This window comes from Anneissia japonica, unplaced genomic scaffold (assembly GCF_011630105.1).
Source record: "Anneissia japonica isolate Jap-2015-1 unplaced genomic scaffold, ASM1163010v1 scaffold287748_len1686314_cov196, whole genome shotgun sequence".
Lineage (NCBI taxonomy): Eukaryota > Metazoa > Echinodermata > Crinoidea > Comatulida > Comatulidae > Anneissia > Anneissia japonica.
The window spans coordinates 379070-397602 of record NW_022727190.1 but is presented as its reverse complement, the minus strand read 5'-3'; the positions used below and the strand labels follow the sequence as shown (position 1 = coordinate 397602).

General features: G+C 35.3%; 1 protein-coding gene across 2 annotated transcripts in view; it reads right to left on the bottom strand.

Moving 5' to 3' along the window:
• Positions 1-18533, bottom strand: part of LOC117113598 (soluble guanylate cyclase 88E-like) — a 60121-nt gene that overhangs the window by 34865 nt on the left and 6723 nt on the right. For both annotated transcript variants that reach the window (XM_033256988.1, XM_033256989.1), the window contains exons 3-4: positions 7551-7648; positions 1946-2066 (exon numbers count right to left, since the gene is read on the bottom strand). In XM_033256988.1, coding sequence (XP_033112879.1) covers positions 1946-2066; positions 7551-7648 — 219 coding nt within the window. The remainder of the gene's footprint in view (positions 1-1945; positions 2067-7550; positions 7649-18533) is intronic.

Sequence of the window (18533 nt, the reverse complement as noted above, 5' to 3'; positions counted from 1 at the left end):
ATATATATATATATACATTGCTCAGATAGCAACATAAGATGTTAAAATCGCATAGCTTATTATGATACAGTAAGTGAGCTTTTTATGGGTATTTTGTTTGAATGGCTTCCGTAGAAATACATCAGTCTTCTTGAAGATATAGTCATCTATAACACTGTAACACTGTATACGTATTGATTGAGTCCATATCTTTGTATCTGAAATATTTCTTCTCCAACAGAAATGTCTTATGCTCTCTAGAATCTTGAATTATAGATAATTACAGCAGGTGCATACTGTAGTCAATTACACAAGTCACGAATTCTGATTAGTACAGAATAGTTAACGATGAAGTTTGTATCCACATCCTTAATATTTTGACTACTTTGACGTGTTCGCCGAACAAATTTCCTAGTATAAATCTCCGTGATAATTTTGCTGCATTGATTTTCATATCACAGACCTGTGTGTGTTTTGAACTTTCCTACTATGGATGACGATACATATTCATCTGTCGAATATTATTATTATTATTATTATTACTGTAGGGCAAACCATCATTATACTAATTTGAGTCAAGACCAAAATGTTTGTGACGCGTGTACAAATTTTGAATAAATATATTGTGCACCAGTATTACTACTAAGGGCATTTGAGATTTTATTTATGCCAATTAAAATATCGTAAACAAATTTCTACACAAACACGAATCTACAAAATATTTGACTAGGACTTGACGCGCTCCAAAAGTAACACATGCGAGATTCAATATTCAAATTACGTTGATACAATACAGTGAAAGGAGCAGAGTGATATATTCTGTATAGTTAAGTGGAGTATACCACTTCAGCGAGCCGAGTGTGGCGCATATTTACTAAATATAACTGAATATACATTATCTTATAAAGTCACCATGTTAAACCCCCCCCCCAAGATATGTCAATAGGTAACGAATAAGGAATTTCTACATCTGCCACAACATTCGAGCATGTTATAGGCTATTCTTTATCAGTTTCTCACCTGCTTCCCTTAATCTTATAAACAATTTATTGGCTCACAATTGGTCTTTATTTAAAAGGTAATTTGTCTTTCATTTGCAAAGATCTTTTTAAAATTATAGTTAAAAACGTAGCAATACGGTATTAAATATTTTATTATGCGCAAAGGGTAAAAAAATCCATCATAAGGTTGAGGGACTAAAACGCAAACACTGCATGCGCCAACCGCTCCCTCAAAGAAACAAGATAGGCCTACTGTAACGTATGTCATGTATAGGGATGTGCATTCACATTAAAAAAAATCAACACGAATAGGCCTATGTAGGTCTACAATACAGTACTAAGCGCTACATTATAAAATCATGTGTTATATGTACAAAACCAGATAGGCCTTCCATTATGTAATAAGCTGATCAACCGGCATTATCTATCGTTTCTCTGTCAAATAAATTCAAGATTCAAATCGAAAAATACAATTAAAACGATTACGTCAATTGCACACATATGCTAGAAAATAAACATTAAAGATTAAAAGTTGTTAAAAAGAGCTAAATAATTTAAACAATGTTGGCCTATCTCTACCAACGCCTTGACGTCAGAGCGTGCGTTTTTAAAGATTGAGTTTATTAAATATATCATCAGCAAAGCGTAACAGTATTATTTCTCAAATTATTAATATTGAATTTGATATATTTATACGAACAAGGCATTTTAACAATATTAAATCCTTATATTGATTACTAAATCGAACGCTTATGCAGAGATAGGAATGATATTTGGCTCGGTTAATTGACAAAGATATATTGTTTTCCTCATTCGCTACTAAAATACTAATATGTACAATGTAATCTACAAATTGAAAATTTGCGTTTTTTAAATTTTATTTAAATGTAGTTATTACTATCATTCAATAATGCAGTATATTTTATGAGGGTAACACAACAGAAAAGCTAGGTTTATACCCTTACTTGTATTTTCTGGCAATATCCTATCATGTGAATGATCCACTCCATTGTATCTCACCGGTAAAGGTTTACCAACTAAGGCTTTTGAACACAGTTCGAAGACATTGTTCGTGTGCGTCGAAATCTGAAGAACAAATAAAATATGAGTACTAGGCCAATATACGGTACTATATGGTTGGGTCTTGAGGAATTAAATAAATGTGTATACTCGCCGCGCCCGACGGTCACCACGACCAAGGCAATTAAACAGAAGAACGCACATCTCGGGACATCAAAGGTTATAACTATAATGGCATCGACATTCTAGGCGCACGTGCGTCCCTACACGCTGAACGTCACAAAAACCAAGCAACCAGACCATAAACCGTCAGCGTACGTGACGATTTACCCACGCGCGTGTTAGTTGCCATGATAATCGCGCGTCGTGCGGTGATTACAAAGGCCTAATGATATTTTGCACTAACATTAGATTGAAATATATTCTTCATTTCAACATTAATTTTACCAAAATTTTGGTGAATTGTCGTTCATGAGACTCACTTCGCAGAAAAAATTAATAAATGTTCTGTATATACTCAAATGTTCGTTTTCGGCACCTTATGCCAACATTGTCAAAATGACAGATTAATGTTACATAAGAACATCAAATTTTATAAAATTTGTAAATTTAAATTGTTATAACTTTTCATTTTCTTGGTCAATTTTCACAAATCAAATTGCAGTTTATAGAAGCATTTAACAAGTTCGCGGTCAAAAAAATCTGATGTAACAGACATTGCGAAGTACCCACAACTAATAAAATAAAAACTAACACCATAAAACGAATGGCACGCATAGACTAATTATATTGACGGCTGTACTCGCAACTAGTATCAGATTGTCGATGCCACAGTAAAGATTAAAGGACTGTACGCACGCGCTATGTTCGAGAGCGGAGATGTGCGTCCTTCTGTTGAATTACCTTGCCACGACCCGCGCGCAACGGACCGTTTTAATGACGATTCGTTTACACTATCCTCAGGTTCACACGAGAGCCCTAGTATCCAGATCAAGAGCTAACCGTTAGCGCCCGTGTGAGAACACCAGATCGGTTAGCGCTAACCGTTACCAGGATCCGGATACGCTAGCGGTTAGCAAGCGCTATCGGTTAGCAAGTCGAGCGCGTTTTCCAATTTCCAGTTGTCTATTGGCCAGTGATCCGATCATCATCTTCTTGGTATCCGGATCAGGGTTGTATGAACGCACGGGTGTTTGTAATCCGGATCCGTTAGCTGCCGTGTTAGCCTGGGTTCCAGGCCCTAATTTTAGGTTACTCACTCTTTATTGTACTTAGTGCGCGCCATACCTAATTTAATTGGCGTCCCATACTCGATTTCTTTTTTTTTCGAATTAGCTTATTCCGTCTCTAAATTAACTTTCTCGTTGGTGGCGCTGTCCAGAATGAGAAAAATAATAAAAAATAAGAGACTTGTGGCAAGTCTACTGCTGTGTGTGAACATAGCCACTGCCACCGACAATCAGCAGACTGCGTCGCGTCATATAACACTCACAGGGAGCGGAGTTGGATTCGTCAGCCGACAGTCTTACGACGCAGTGAGTGCACGGCTTAAGTGTTTATTTTGTATGCTATTTAGTTAAAGCCCCATTCCCGGCAAAATTTCACACCCCATAGAGACACATGTAATTTCGTGCAGAAACATGTCAAAAATTCAGAAAAATAGGGAGGCCTTTAAAACAAGACTAAGTTTTGATAATAACGAGCAAAGTGCATCATCAGTAAAAGGGTTTAGTTGTCTGTAGTAAAAGTATGCTCTTCGGTGGTACTCAAACCGACAACCTCTTGCCCATCAAGGCAAGCTTCATACAGCTAGACCACGAAGACCTATTGGTACCCCCTACCCAATACAAGTTGATATAGGCCTATACCGGTACCTCACACAAGGCGTATATTTTAGGTCTCCATAATTAATTAGGAATCGTATAGGATTAACTATATTTGAACCCAAGTATCTTAACAAAATCACATCACGTTGTAGTGACTACAGAGTGACAATAGTATAACATGCCTACAATTATTTATTTTTGAATTGGGAAGTTTGGTTTGAAAATCCCCTCTAATTACTGCGCACTTCTAACGGAATTTGAGTTATTAGTCCCGTTCCCAGTGTATGCCGGTGTAATGAACAATTTATTCTGTCATTTAAATTATGTTTATGTCTAATCCACAATCAAATCACGTTCATCTCCACGACGCCCAAGGGAAATATCATCCTCTGAACGATCCTAAAATATCATTTATATCTTCTGTTCGCATTAAGGCAATCCCTATTTATCCCTGTTAACCATATGGCGACTTGTCACCCTCTTCCTCAAATCGTACGAGTCATGAATCTTCAAAGTCTAACTGTCAGGTAATTAATTCAAGCGCATATGACAATTTGATTATCAATATAATGGTCTAATGGATTCACATGAAGACACGGTGACGATTCATAATCCTTTTTAATGAAGTTTACAAATGCAATTTTCAACGCATTACTACCCACTCGTGTGAACATGTGTTGATTCTAAATGGTAATCATTAATCACAAATGTATAGCATTAGTGAAAGCAACAATATAATTTACCTAGCGACACACACTGATTATTATATTAACAGCGTTACCATATTTATAATAATAATAATCTAGGATGATGATGATGATGATGATGATAAAGATGATGATGCTGATGATAATAATTATAACTACGACGATAAGGATGTTGATGATGAGGATACAGAGGGGGTGCAGATCGCACCCCCACTCCCTAAATTTTATTAAGAAAATAATTGTAGGCATATTGTAGGCATATTGTTGATATGAACATAGGTCTAGTACCGGTAAGATTTTTAAGGTATGAGAGTGCAATTTCCGGGCATCTAGAGCTTACGCACCCTTACTGCCAAATCCTGCATCCGCCCCAGTTGATGATGATGATGAGGATGATGCTGTTGATGTATATACATTATTTTGTTACAACTGTAATGATAATAAATACTCATAATAAGAAAGTTGGCTAAACTGTATTCCAAAATATTACTAGGTCTACTCCTGTAGTTTTTGTCAACGCTTGACATTAAAATGACTATTCCAAAGTAAATATACAATATGTATGATAAGGGATGATAATTTAAACATATTAAAGAACACGAGTATCTCTAGATTAAAGGAGCATTAGATCAATGAAAATACGTATGTTTTAATAATGCGCAATCGTTAGGCCTAAGCTATTGAGAGTAAGTAATTAGGCTTATATTCAAAAGTCAAAATCACTTTTCCTCACCCGCCTTCTTACATTACATTTTACATACATATTACACACATTAATTTTGGGTTACATTACCTAACTACTGCACTTACTCTCTAGACATAACCGTACTGTGTACAGTAAATAATCCATGAAGATAATATTTTTTTATTGTTGAGTTGCGTAACATTACACTATACTAATACTATACCATAATGATTACGTAAAGCTTGATCGCTCCTGCTCGTGTTACAATTTGCATAGCATAATATATTCGAAGAATCGTAGATAGTTTTATTTATATATCAACATATTTGCAGTGGGCCTAGGCATATGTATGTGAGCATGAAATATTCGTTGTATAGTACCCCAGATAGGAGCACTTACTCCTACAACATGTCAATATGCCGTAAGCGTATCAATAAGCGTGAACTTGGCTGGTGATTTTAAACATAATTTTTGAACATTGTGTTAAATAAAATAATACTAGAACACAATCATCTTGTAGTTACATGTCTTCAGTAAGTAGGGCATTATAGCAACAAAGCACAAAAACGTAGGTTTTACTTGCGAGCATTAATGATTAGCAATATTTTTTTTTATTAACAACAAATCTGTTTTTAATAAATTATACGCCGCTTGCAGCTCGTAGTTTTATGAACGTCTAAGCAAATCACAACTCGTTGAATTTATGTGTTAGTTGTTGTTACGGGCAGTGACATATCATGTGCGTATATTAGCTTATAAATATATATTTTGTTTACTTGTGCATCAGCATGCATATAATAGACCTAATAATGGTTTTAAAATATGGAATTATGGTTTCTTGAAGAGGAACACACAAACGAAACACAGTTTTGCATTTAATTATGCAAATTCTTGACAAGTAGACAAAAATGCTGAAATGAGCATTTCATAAAGTCATAAATTATCAGGGAACGTACACTTTTAGAGCGACATTAAACGAATCTATGACTTTTATCTCGTATCAGAAGGGCAATCAGAAAGAAAGGATCATCTCCATTGAACAGAGATTTAATGAGGTACGACAAAGGCAAACATAACAAGTCATAAAACGAGCGGCAATGGATCGGCCAATATTGGTCAGTTTTTCATTGAATTTGTATTACTTGAAACCTGGTCATTTTTTCCTCTCACTCATCAAATCAAATCAATCAAAATTGAACAGCATTTTATTATACATTTTCCAAAGTCATAATAACAATGACTTGAGTTCCCTGTGGGCCATCGGTTTGAACAATTGTTTGTCCATGCTCTCGTGAATCTTAGAAAAATGAGAAGTTGGGGGATAATAACGAGTCCTTTTATCAAATAATATTACAAAAACAAGAAACATGAAACATGTTTTTATTCTATTACATAGAGCACTATAGGTCTGGTTTAAATAACGTTTAAAAACAATTCAAACAAAAATAATCATACCGTACCCCTACAGCGCTTGATTTCTATTTCTACTTTTTGAATTAATTAGCTAAATGTAAATGCAAACCGTGAATAAAAGCCACACCCTCTGCAGCAGGCATCTACTCATTTTGCCGCGATAATATCGCAGTTTGCCGTAGTTTCTTTTTTTCAATAATTTCAATAATAATACTTTCTTATAATATATCTGGATTTTATACTTATTTTATAGTATTATGTTGCTGTGTAAATGATTGAGATGTCATATATATTTTTTAAATACAACCATGAATTTTCCTTTTTGTTTTTAAATATTTTTTTGTGAAACACAAGTAAATTATATATGTATATAAATCATGATATAATATAGATAAATTCTAACAGTAGAGAAAATCCGATCAGAATGACAAAATAAACTAAGCATCCACTGGAAGGAATCCCAATATCTGCAGACGGATCCGTTTCGGCCTTCCAGGCCTCATCAGTGCAGCTAGGGTATAGACCCAAACGACACGTTCGACCAGCTTAGGTAGGCCCAAACTAGTCCCACGCCGAAACGGATCCGTCTGCAGATATTGGGATTCCTTCCAGTGGATGCTTAGTTTATTTTGTCATTCTGATCGGATTTTCTCTACTGTTCCGTTTTAATTTTATATATATATATATATATACATATTAATATATATATATATTAATATATATATATTAATATATGTATATATGTGTGTATATATATGTGTATATATATGCATATGTATGTATACATAGGCTATATATATAATTATATATATAACACTAACTCTACACAGTGTCATTAAAGAAAGACCAGGGATTGGGTTTAAAGATGAATGTAAGCAAGGCTGGTTTAGGAAAATGAGCAACGCAGGTCAAAACTTACCGCATCCCATGTTAAGTTTGCTATCGGTCGAATTAGTGTAAAATGATGATCCAATGGTTCGTCAACCAGATTCGGCAGAACGCTGTTAAGTACATTCCCTGTTATAATAGCAAAAAAAAAAAAAAAACTTCTGGTGGTGAATTTACAAACATAGGCCTACCTATAATGGGCCAAGTGACAATTAAAAGTGAAATAAAGAATACAGAACTGAAAGCAAAACTACAGTACAAGAATTTATTTTTGGCAAACTATATAAAAATCACTACGGAATATATTACAATTATAAAAAAACGGTATATTCGAAAAACAAAAAAACAGTAAGCAAATATAAAATGATGGATAATAATAAGGTTTGGTGCAAAATATGAAGGCTGTCTTGGGGAGGGTATACTAAAGAGAATTGAGAAATGGATATCTAAAGAAAAGAAATTGAAATTGTTATTTTTATACTCCGGGCCGTTGGCCTATGTTTTTGAATAAGTGCCCTAAACATTGTGTCTACTGAAGAAAGATAAACCAGCAACTTTTGCAACCGTTATTGAGTCAGAAATTATCCCATAAGTACGTACTTATGATTAAAATTACCATTTTGAATACCAAACTGCAAAGTTATTATACTGTAACGTAAATTGTTAGCGGAATGCTGTGGGCGAAAATCAACTTTTCTAAAAGTATATTTTTTAAATTGCGAGTGTAGGCTACTTGCTGTTAAATCTTTATTCACTGCATGCTACCAAATACATGACATAGAGTGTTGGTACGACTTGTCAAAGAAAATCCCACAAGAAAACGTGATATTAATGATCAGAGTAAGCACGGTCAAAAATAAACTCCTCTGTAAACACGCGAAAGTTCGCTCCTGTCATACGGTAATAAATTAACAGTGTCCCGTCTTATTTTGCGTTTGAGAGCGGTGTTTTTTTTTCCAATTCGAAATTTGTTGACACCATATTTATAATACTATTAAAGATATGAACAATATTAACATCTTCAGATCAACACTTTACTGACCACCCGTTAACACATTGAGTAGACCTTAATAGCTAGGCCTACTCAAAGTTCAAATGTGATTCTCATGATTTATAATAAATTTCGACATGGGATTGCACTTTCAAACTGGCAATTGGTATTAACACAACGGAATTACTAGGGTCATGTGACACATTTTGTCACTCTACTTAAAATAGTTTTTATTGTTTTTATACTTTGCTGTTTAGGCTACAAATGCAATTTACAATCTTGTAACAATACTCAATGGACTTTACCGAACTCGTATACTAAAAACGAGGGTAGACCCTACGGACCAAATACCTTTGATGCTCTATGACTTAAAAAAATCATGACTTTCAGATATCTTTTGATATTAGGCCTAAACCAAACACAGGTTCCCAGTGGGAGCGTGTGTCTACCGCTTTACATTTTTACACACTTTTTAGTGGACTTTCTAGGACATTTACTTTCTGTGTTGTTTGTCAATTCAATTGATAATTTACTGTAAACTAGGCCAGGTCTTATTTAGCATTGCACCACATTTCGTAGACTTGCTTTTCATTTTTGTGTATGGGGGCAAACACACTATGTTGTCGTTTGGCGGTTAAAAATGGCTTTTAGTACCATGTAATCTTAAGTACCTTATTACTGTAAAAAAATTATAAAAAAATACACCACACACCTCCTGATACCGAATCCCCTGTGGATACTTTATTAGTAAACATAATACAATAAGGAAGTATATGGTATAGACACACGCTCCCGCTGAGAACCTATTTTTATCTTTAGCTCACGACTCATCCCATCATTACCCCATACCGGATTTACTCTTAAAAGTTCAACTCTTGCAAGGTCAATTTCCAGATCATAGCATAGTGTCTACATCCCCGCAAGGGTCAGTAAACTCAAAAACCTTGAAAGAAGGCGAGCACCACCAAACCTGGGCTTTAATCTTCATTCATGATCAGCGTCATTGACAAATCTCTGCGAGTTTACCGTGCGATCATGAGACTTACAAACAATAAAACGAATGTGGAATATGGTCTTATAAAAAGTAATTTGCATGGCTCGAACACCCTCTATATAAATGAGGTACGGTACTATACTAATATCTTACTCGCTTTATAATACTTAAACAGTACTTCTGTGCAATAACGAGGCATTATGATGTAAAAGTTTAGCAATGAACCGTAATAGTTTTCAAATCCTAGTACATAGTAACTTCACCCACGCAACGCCGAATGTGCTGAGAATAAGCAATAATGATCGAAGGAAAACGTGAAGACATGACTGGCCACGTTGCTTTGGCAATTGAAATATGAAAGGGTGATAATTAGTGTACAATAATGTACAACGCATTTAGAATTGAATTATTGCAATAAACATCAATGTGCCAAAGCATAAAGTCACTTTTCTTCACGTTCGAATTGTAATGTTGTGGCGCGTCGGCTCGGGTTCAAAATAGATAAACGACCATCATTCTTTATGCATTATATTTTTCAACAGAATCATTATGTCCGGTTGAAATTGTTTTAAACTACCAGAATATTTTATTAAATATTTTTCTTAGGTTTAATAGACAAAAACAAGTTTTTCCTTTTTTCTTTATTCTCCCACATGTAAAAATAAATGTAAGTCAAAGTACATGTTATGCAACAAAATACAAATGTAATTAAATGCCATCATTGTAACTTTTAAGGAGCCACTCTGCACCTTTTTGGGTGCTGAATAACTCCCCTCCGAGCCAAACAACTTTCAAAAAGAAGTTGTTGTAGACTGGGTGGATGAATGGTAATGGTAATAAAGCGCCTTTTCCAGAGAATACAAAGTGCTGTGGACTAACTGTAACTGGTTTCAAATGACTTTCTTCTCCCATAAGGGTCGTTTCATGTGTGAGCTACCCGGTAAACCGGTACCAGCTACACTCGTCTGTATGGACCAGTACACCAGCATAACCCCCACTTGTCTCGAAAGATGTACTAGGTTCTTTTAAGTGTACACGAGCGAGACTGTGTACACTGGGCATCCGGGTTTATAGTCCTTATCTGAGAAGACATGTTTCACCACCAGAACAACTATAGGCGAGCGTGCCGTTCGAACCAGCGCTAATATTATGGTTGTATTTGCGGGGAGCCCCTGAATTACTCCCCAACTCCCCCAACAAACGGATGGATGTATTTATTTATTTATTTATTCGGTGTAAACACCAATGATAAGAAACGAACGTCTGAAGAATACTTATTTTTAGTGGGAGACAACAAGGATATGAAACGAAAGTCTGAAGACTACTTATTTCCAGTGGGGGAGTTTTGGTGGTGATTGATCAGTACACCTGGAGACAATCCCTATTCTTTTTCGAAGAGTGTACTACGTTTATTTCATCGTGCACATGGGCCACAATGTACACTAGACCAACACCTTAAACGTCTCATCCGAAAGACGGAAGATGATTGCAATCCAATCCCAGAGTTCAATTCGACTGTATAGCGTGACTCTGAGATCATCACTGATCAGTATGTTCCAATTAGATGTTTTTTTAAAGAAAAATATAAAAATCTTATTTGAACACTGGGCTTGTTTGACTGGTTCATTTCGTTGAGTACGACTGTTCGTTGAGCATTATTTCCATTCGACTGGTTCGTAAAATAGACTTCGTTGACAACAAGATTGACGTAACAAGAATGCGTTAATCAGCGTTAAGTTATGCACGTGACCAAAAAAAATATGGCCGATTGGTCAGTTTAGCAACAAAATTTGCGTTTAATTTAGATTAAATTTCAGAAAATAAAAATTATAATATATACCAACATTGAAGTCAAAAAATAATTGTAGCCGGCCTAACAAAATTAAAAAACTGGATAAAAACGGGGTTTTTTTTACGAAAAACCCATACTGCCACAATCAGTAGCAGACTTGATTTCGCAGTGTTTACCGCGGTAACTATGCAGCCATTTTACTTTGTCGAGTATTTACCATTTTTCTATTCGACTGGTCGTTTTCGTTAAGTAGGATTTTACCACTGCGCAGGTGGGCTGGTTTACCAAAGAACGACCAGTCGAATACGGCCATAGTATAGTACGGTTTCATGATTGATGCAGGGAGTTGTTAGTGACTAAGAACTCCCTGGTAGAAATTCAAACCGATCATGCAACTCACCACAGATTAATATAACAAGTCAGTAGAGTTCGCGATTACCCATCTTCTGACAAAATCATGAATGTAAGAACTGAAATGGCACTGAATTGCCATTATTGCATGATGAAAGCTTGCTTAAAATTATATTAATCTATCAAAGAATGCACGTGTATGATTCAGTCAATGTGCTTCACTGGATCGCTTCTAATCTTGCAATACAAGGCCTCACTGATTCCAGCAGAGATCTATATGGGTTGTCATTGGAGCCTGGTTCTCACGAGAGCCCTAGTATTCGGATCGGGAGCTAACCGTTAGCGCTAACCGTTAGCACCTGTGTGAGGACGCCCGGTCGGTTAGCGCTAACCGTTAGCAGTATCCGGATACCGCTAACGGTTAGCAAGCGCTATCGGTTAGCAAGTGAGCACGTTTTTATCATCAACCAATCACGCGTTTACAATTTCCAGTTTCTTATTGGCCAGTGATTCGATCATCAAATTCTTGGTATCCGGATCGGGATCATCTCGTATGGACGCATGGCAGCTAACCCGGATCCTGCTAACCGTTAGCAGCCGTGTGAGAACATAGTCTGTGTCTTTTATTTAACATTTATGGATATCTATAAATGTTGAATAAAATCCCCATTGATACCTTAAGGTGCCAATGGGTTTTTTTATTTAACAATTTGGATATCGGACTTTTGGATATTCATAAATATTTATGGGTATCCAAAAACCCGATATCCAAAAATGTTGAATAAAATACCTCTTGGCACCTAACTTCAGGTGTTAAAACCATTAATGGATATCCATAAATCATTTACGGATATTATGGATATCCATAGTTTAACAAGCTTGAATACTGGGAACATCGATGTAGGCTCACAGATGCGACAAAGCCTTGATTTTGTATACAAACACGATCGCTAGGCCCTTATGAGTCTAACACTCTCAAAGTTCAATTTGAAGATTCTATCACTTTTAATTAAATATTATGTTTATTGTATATATTTTTTAGTTGTGGTTTTTAAACTGTAAAGATACCAATGAAAATAATCAACTTAGTTAGGCCATGGTTAGGCACGGGGCCAATCATTGTAAGATATAGGCCTTGATTGCATCTGCCCAACCTATGCAGACATCATCGCAGTTCTCTGTATTCAAGCAATATGGATAGGCCTATCCATAAATCATTTAGGCCTGGATATCGAAAAATGTTGATTAAAAAACCTTGACACCTAAAGTGTTAATGGGGTTTTATTCAACATTTTTCGATATCCATAAATGTAAAATAGAAATCTCATTGACACCTTAATGTGTTAATGTGGGGTGTTATTCAACATTTTTGGATATCGGATTTATGAATAAAAAAACGATTTATGGATATCCCATAAATCACTTGATTTATGAATATCCATATATGATATGTGGATATCCATAAATGTTGAATAGAAGACCAATGACACCCAGATCTATGTGTGCTTAGATTATAAGGTTGAAGATGGTAAATTGCCACAATATATCAGAGATACGAGCACACGTACGGAAACTGTGCAGGGGTGGATTTACTAGGGTGCACGGGGGAGGGGGAACATGCCCCTCCCCCGTTTTTGCCACTAAATTGTAAAAATTACAATGCATATCAATGCTGTGTGCTACCACTCACCTATCTATCTGAAACTGCCTCCCGGCCGCCCCCCCCCCCCATCCGTTTGAAATGGATCCACCCCTGCTGTTGTTTTCATCCTCATTACAACTTTACATTCCAAGAACTCGCAATTTCACATTTTGTGCTAACTACAGATTCAGCGGGCAGATCCAGTCCCGCAAGAAAGAGGGGGGAGGGGGGCGTGAATGTGCGAACTGAGTGAGAGTCTCAGGGAAGAACCCTTGGTATCTACAAGGATGATAATCTCCCTCAAACCTCTAGCACCAGCTTTATTAATTAGATGTTATTGATTAATTTCTACTATTTAGCTAAGTAATTTCTGATAAGCAATTAAAAATTATTATTCACAAAAACTAGAGGGGCGTACGCCCCTTACGCCCCCTCTAAATTCGCCACTGAGATTTTTCCAAATAGTACACTCAAATTTTTGTAACCATTGTTCCAAAAATATCAAGGGTGCAGTGAGTCAATAAACATTTTCAAGAAGCCCTTGTTGAAAGCTCATCTTTTAAGAGGAGAAAAGGAAATACTCAACCATCAGCATAAAGCGACATCTGCATTTTGGGGTTATACAATCGTTACTGATTCTTTGATTGATTTATGTTTTTATTGATTAATTGATTGATTGATTGATTAATTAGGTTGGTTGATTGATTAATTGATTAATTGTTTGATTGATTGGTTGATTGATTGATTGATTGATTGATTGATTGATTGAATTTCCAGAATACATCCTTGATCGATGTTGATTAAAGTGATACTACATATTATCTCTGGATACTGTAGAGTACAGTCATCGGAAATCATGATTTCAAACCGATGAGTACAATTCACATATTTTTTTTTCTCAAAACATTATCATCTTTAATCATCACTAGTGAAGATGTTTCTGTATGCTAACGATTCTATTCTACAAATTATTCTACAAATCTCTCCTCATTCTCGTTAATTTAGACTACATGAGCTTGTATGCTATTGTTATCAGTTGGGACCACATTAGAGCACCGGAATATCATTCAAACATCTCTGGTTTGCTTTTAATTAATTTCTTCGTATCACGAGAGAAACATACCAAGTTGTAAGTTGACCATTTTGATGTACTGATAAAATGAGTAAACAATAATTATATATTGCTATTAGTATATCTAATAAAGCTTGCTTGTTTGAAATAATTTTCAACTTTGTGGTACAAATATATTGTATATCGTATGTGGTTAAGACTTCTATTTTTACTTGTACTTGACTAATACGCCCCACTTTGAATAATAAATCACTGGAGACAGATTGACGTTTCTAGTGAGGTCTGTGGGAATTCAACCTGTGTACATGTTCTTTTTTATGACATCTGTGTCATATTTCCGGATATGTCATGCTAGGATCATGGTAACTACCAACACCATCAACGTTTAGAAGAAACTAATGGCGGCTTAGATCTGGTTTCTAGGAGGGCAAATACAATTATGATAGGCCTATATGCAGTTTGAGATTGAAAATACTGTTTTCAAAAGCCTGTCATGTTACATCTATTTCTTCAAAGTTTATTATGTAAAATTTAAGAAGACTAAACTATTCATTAGGTAATACCATTACATTTTTAAAAACTTTTATTCCCACCAGGAGTTGCTGACAATATCAATATACCTATAGTTGATTAATTGATAATGATCCTTCTTGATTCGCAATAATTTACCGTACATGTTATTATACGAATTATAAAATTTAGTGGAGTAGGGTAGATATCAATCTCAAATTGAGGTGATTAAATTTTAGGATAAAAAGATGAAATAAAGGTCAGAGATATTTGAAAACTTTTCAATTTAACCCCCCTCCCCACGAGCATTAAAATAATGGAATCGCCCATAAACGATCTGCATTGTTTCATTATTCAGGAGCATGGTTGAACATATACCAACAGAAACATATCAATTGTTATAAGATGACCAGCCTGATGTACTGATAAAATGAAAACAATTACATATTGATTAGTGTTTTAGTGAACTTCATAAAGTTTGTGAAATAATAATCATCTGTTATTCCGCTTAAGATCTAGTGGGGGCTGGTGTATTTAGCCTAGATATACAGTACTATTTTATATGACGTTTGGTTTAATGCCATATTGCGATCCTCCTATTATTAACTTCACAACAACGTCGAGGAGAAAATTAGACTAAACCTAGGGGCAAGGAAGGCAAATACATTTATTAGTATCACTGACATTTGAAAATGGAAATACTGTTGTTGAAATCCAAATCCCCTGATGCCATGTCTCATCTTCTTCATTAAATTTTATTAGGCCTATGTGAAATACTAGAATACTTGACATCTATAACTAACGCCAATGATTAAACAACTTCATTCTTTATTCAACCAGCAGTCCATCATTTTCATCTAAAATTTGTCAGATAATTCAACTATTGTATTTATTTTTAAGCCTTTCTGAGTTCATACAGTATTTGTATTTCGTTATTGGTTCTCGTTGGCCCGCTATTTTTTATAATTTATACTATATACATTGTTCCAACTCGTTATAAGAGCTTTTTATGTAGGCTTAATTAGTGTACATGTTTTTTTTTTTTTCATTTCATTTCAAATACAGCTGGTCGATTGGGAAAATAAATATCCACGATATCCTGTGTGAGAAGTTCAAGTCACTTGGTCAAACATGCAAGACCAAAGCCCACTTTGCGAATGTAATCAAAACAGCAATATTAATGCTACTGATTATCAATTTCCCACCCTAAGGCGTATGGCAATCCTAGAGTTTGCAAAACGCAGATGACATCACGATTTGAAAACGTCAACAAAACACATGAAGCACTGCAGGCAAATTACCTAAATTATTACTAGTAAAAGCAAATTCAATATAAATGTCGTAACAGGGAGAAAGCTATAGGGAAAGGCGTACAGAAAAATTAACGGAAGTCGAATACAAATATCATAACATGATGACCATCTACAAAGAACATGTACAGACGGCCAGCGGAAGCATTGATGATTGATCAGACAGTAGGGCCCAAAACCAAGCCTTTCGGTGCTGTACAGAACCTCTTGGAAATATCATGAGCACTGTCAGAAAGTGTGACAAAAACATGTGATATGCAAATATGATCATGATGACATCACATCATGACCATATATAGGCACATCATGACTATATATGGACATAGAACAGTTTTTCTTGTTAAAGAAAATTGGATAATCTGAACAAAGCCTTAGTTTTAATTTACAAAGTTTAATTTGATTTTAATCTGGATTTCGAAACTAGGCAAAAATATGACAGCATTTCTGTCGGATATTCTATCGCACTCCGGATCCATTCCATGTTGTTAAACAAACAATATGGTCGTGGTAAAACCATGTGGATTATATTACGATAACAAAATACAATGCAGACTCCAAACAGACTGAAATAAGCACTATTAATTTTAATATATTTCGTTTTACATATGTTCTAATAACTGGTGCTCCAGACTTTGTTGCTTGTTCGAATAAATAAATAAATAAATGCAATTAAATGAGAACAAAATATTGGATCGATATGGCCATCATGAACAGATTAAATGAAAATAAAAAAAATGTCTGTTACCTCAGGATGGTTACAAACTATTTTCATTTAACATCTGTTTGGCTAGCATCGTGGAAAAACACAAAACAACAATGACTAATCAAAGAGTGAAAATAACCCTCTAAACTGGATTCTGTATAATTATTGGTTTTGTTATAATAAGCTTAGAATTAGGAACATATCCAGTTTAATATCAGCATTAGGAGTCAGCATAATCGCATAGTTCGATATCCGTTTCAAACAGAATTCGCCTGTTTCGATGCAATAAGGATCATGTTCGTTTGAAGTCAATAGGCCTATTCGACAGGTTCATTTCGTTGAGTACGAATTTTCGTTGAGCATTATTTTCATTCGACTGGTTCCGTAAAATAGACTTCGTTGACAACGAAAATTAAAGAAATCAGAATGCGTTAATCAGCAAGTTATGCACGTAACCAAAAAAATATGGTCGATTGGTCAGTTTAGCAACAACATTTGCGTTAATATAATTTAGATTAAATGTCAGAAAATAAAAATTATAATGTTTACCCATATTGAAGTCAAAAAATAATTGTAGGCTAACAGAATTCGCAAACGAAAAAACCCATACTGCCACAATCCGAAGCAGCCTTGATTACGCAGCGTGTATCGTGGTAACTATCAGGGGTGGCGCCAGCAGGGGGGGGGAGGGCCCCCCGTCGGGGAGAAAAAGCTCAATTCGTCGGGGAGAAAAAAAAATTATATGTATTTTCTACATATTAGTAGACTATAAAATCGATTAAATAAGCCTTTGAACCCCTAAATTGTCAACATTTTCGGGGGCTTCGCGTACGTGACCACTTTCGAAACCTTTTAATCGAAGCACGACCACGCCCACTTTGGTTTCGTCGGGGAAATGACCCATCGTTTGGGCATCGGCCCCCCGTCGGGCAAATCCTGGCGCCACCCCTGGTAACTATGCAGCCATTTTGTTTTGTCGAGTATTTACAGTTATCTATTCGACTGGTCGTCTTCGTTAAGTAGGATTTTACCACTGCGAATGTGGGCGTGGTTTAACAAAGAACGACCAGTCGAATACGACCATTGTTACAAGTAAGTAAAAATAGGTTTACAGCCTTGTTTTTTCCGAATCTCACACGTACGACATATCCTGAGTGTTTAACAAAGTATCCTGATGAAGTCCACTGTGTGTACGAGAACTAGAAATAAATTTTATACAAATTAGTCTTAAAAGTGCTGCTGTCATTTCTTTATATTGTTCTATAGTGCTAGGCTAACTCAGCTACATTGTGTATTCAATAAAATTAATGTCATTAGTTATAGTTTAACCTCCGGTCCAGATTATATATAATAATGTTAGTGTTAAGGCCTGTTTATACTTCAACGATAACGATAACGATAAAAAAGCTAAAAAGCAATTGTTCATATAAAAAATAAAAGAAATATGCGATAACAACATATTTTGACAAATCAAATCAGATGACGTCATAATCATGGGAAACATTAAAACCGTCGTAGTAGCAACGATTTTATCGTTTGTCCATGATTATGACGTCATATGATTTGATTTGTTAAAATATTTTGTTATTGCATACACGATAAATCGTTATAGAATCGTCCTAGTGTAAAAACTTCTCTTATTTCTTTTA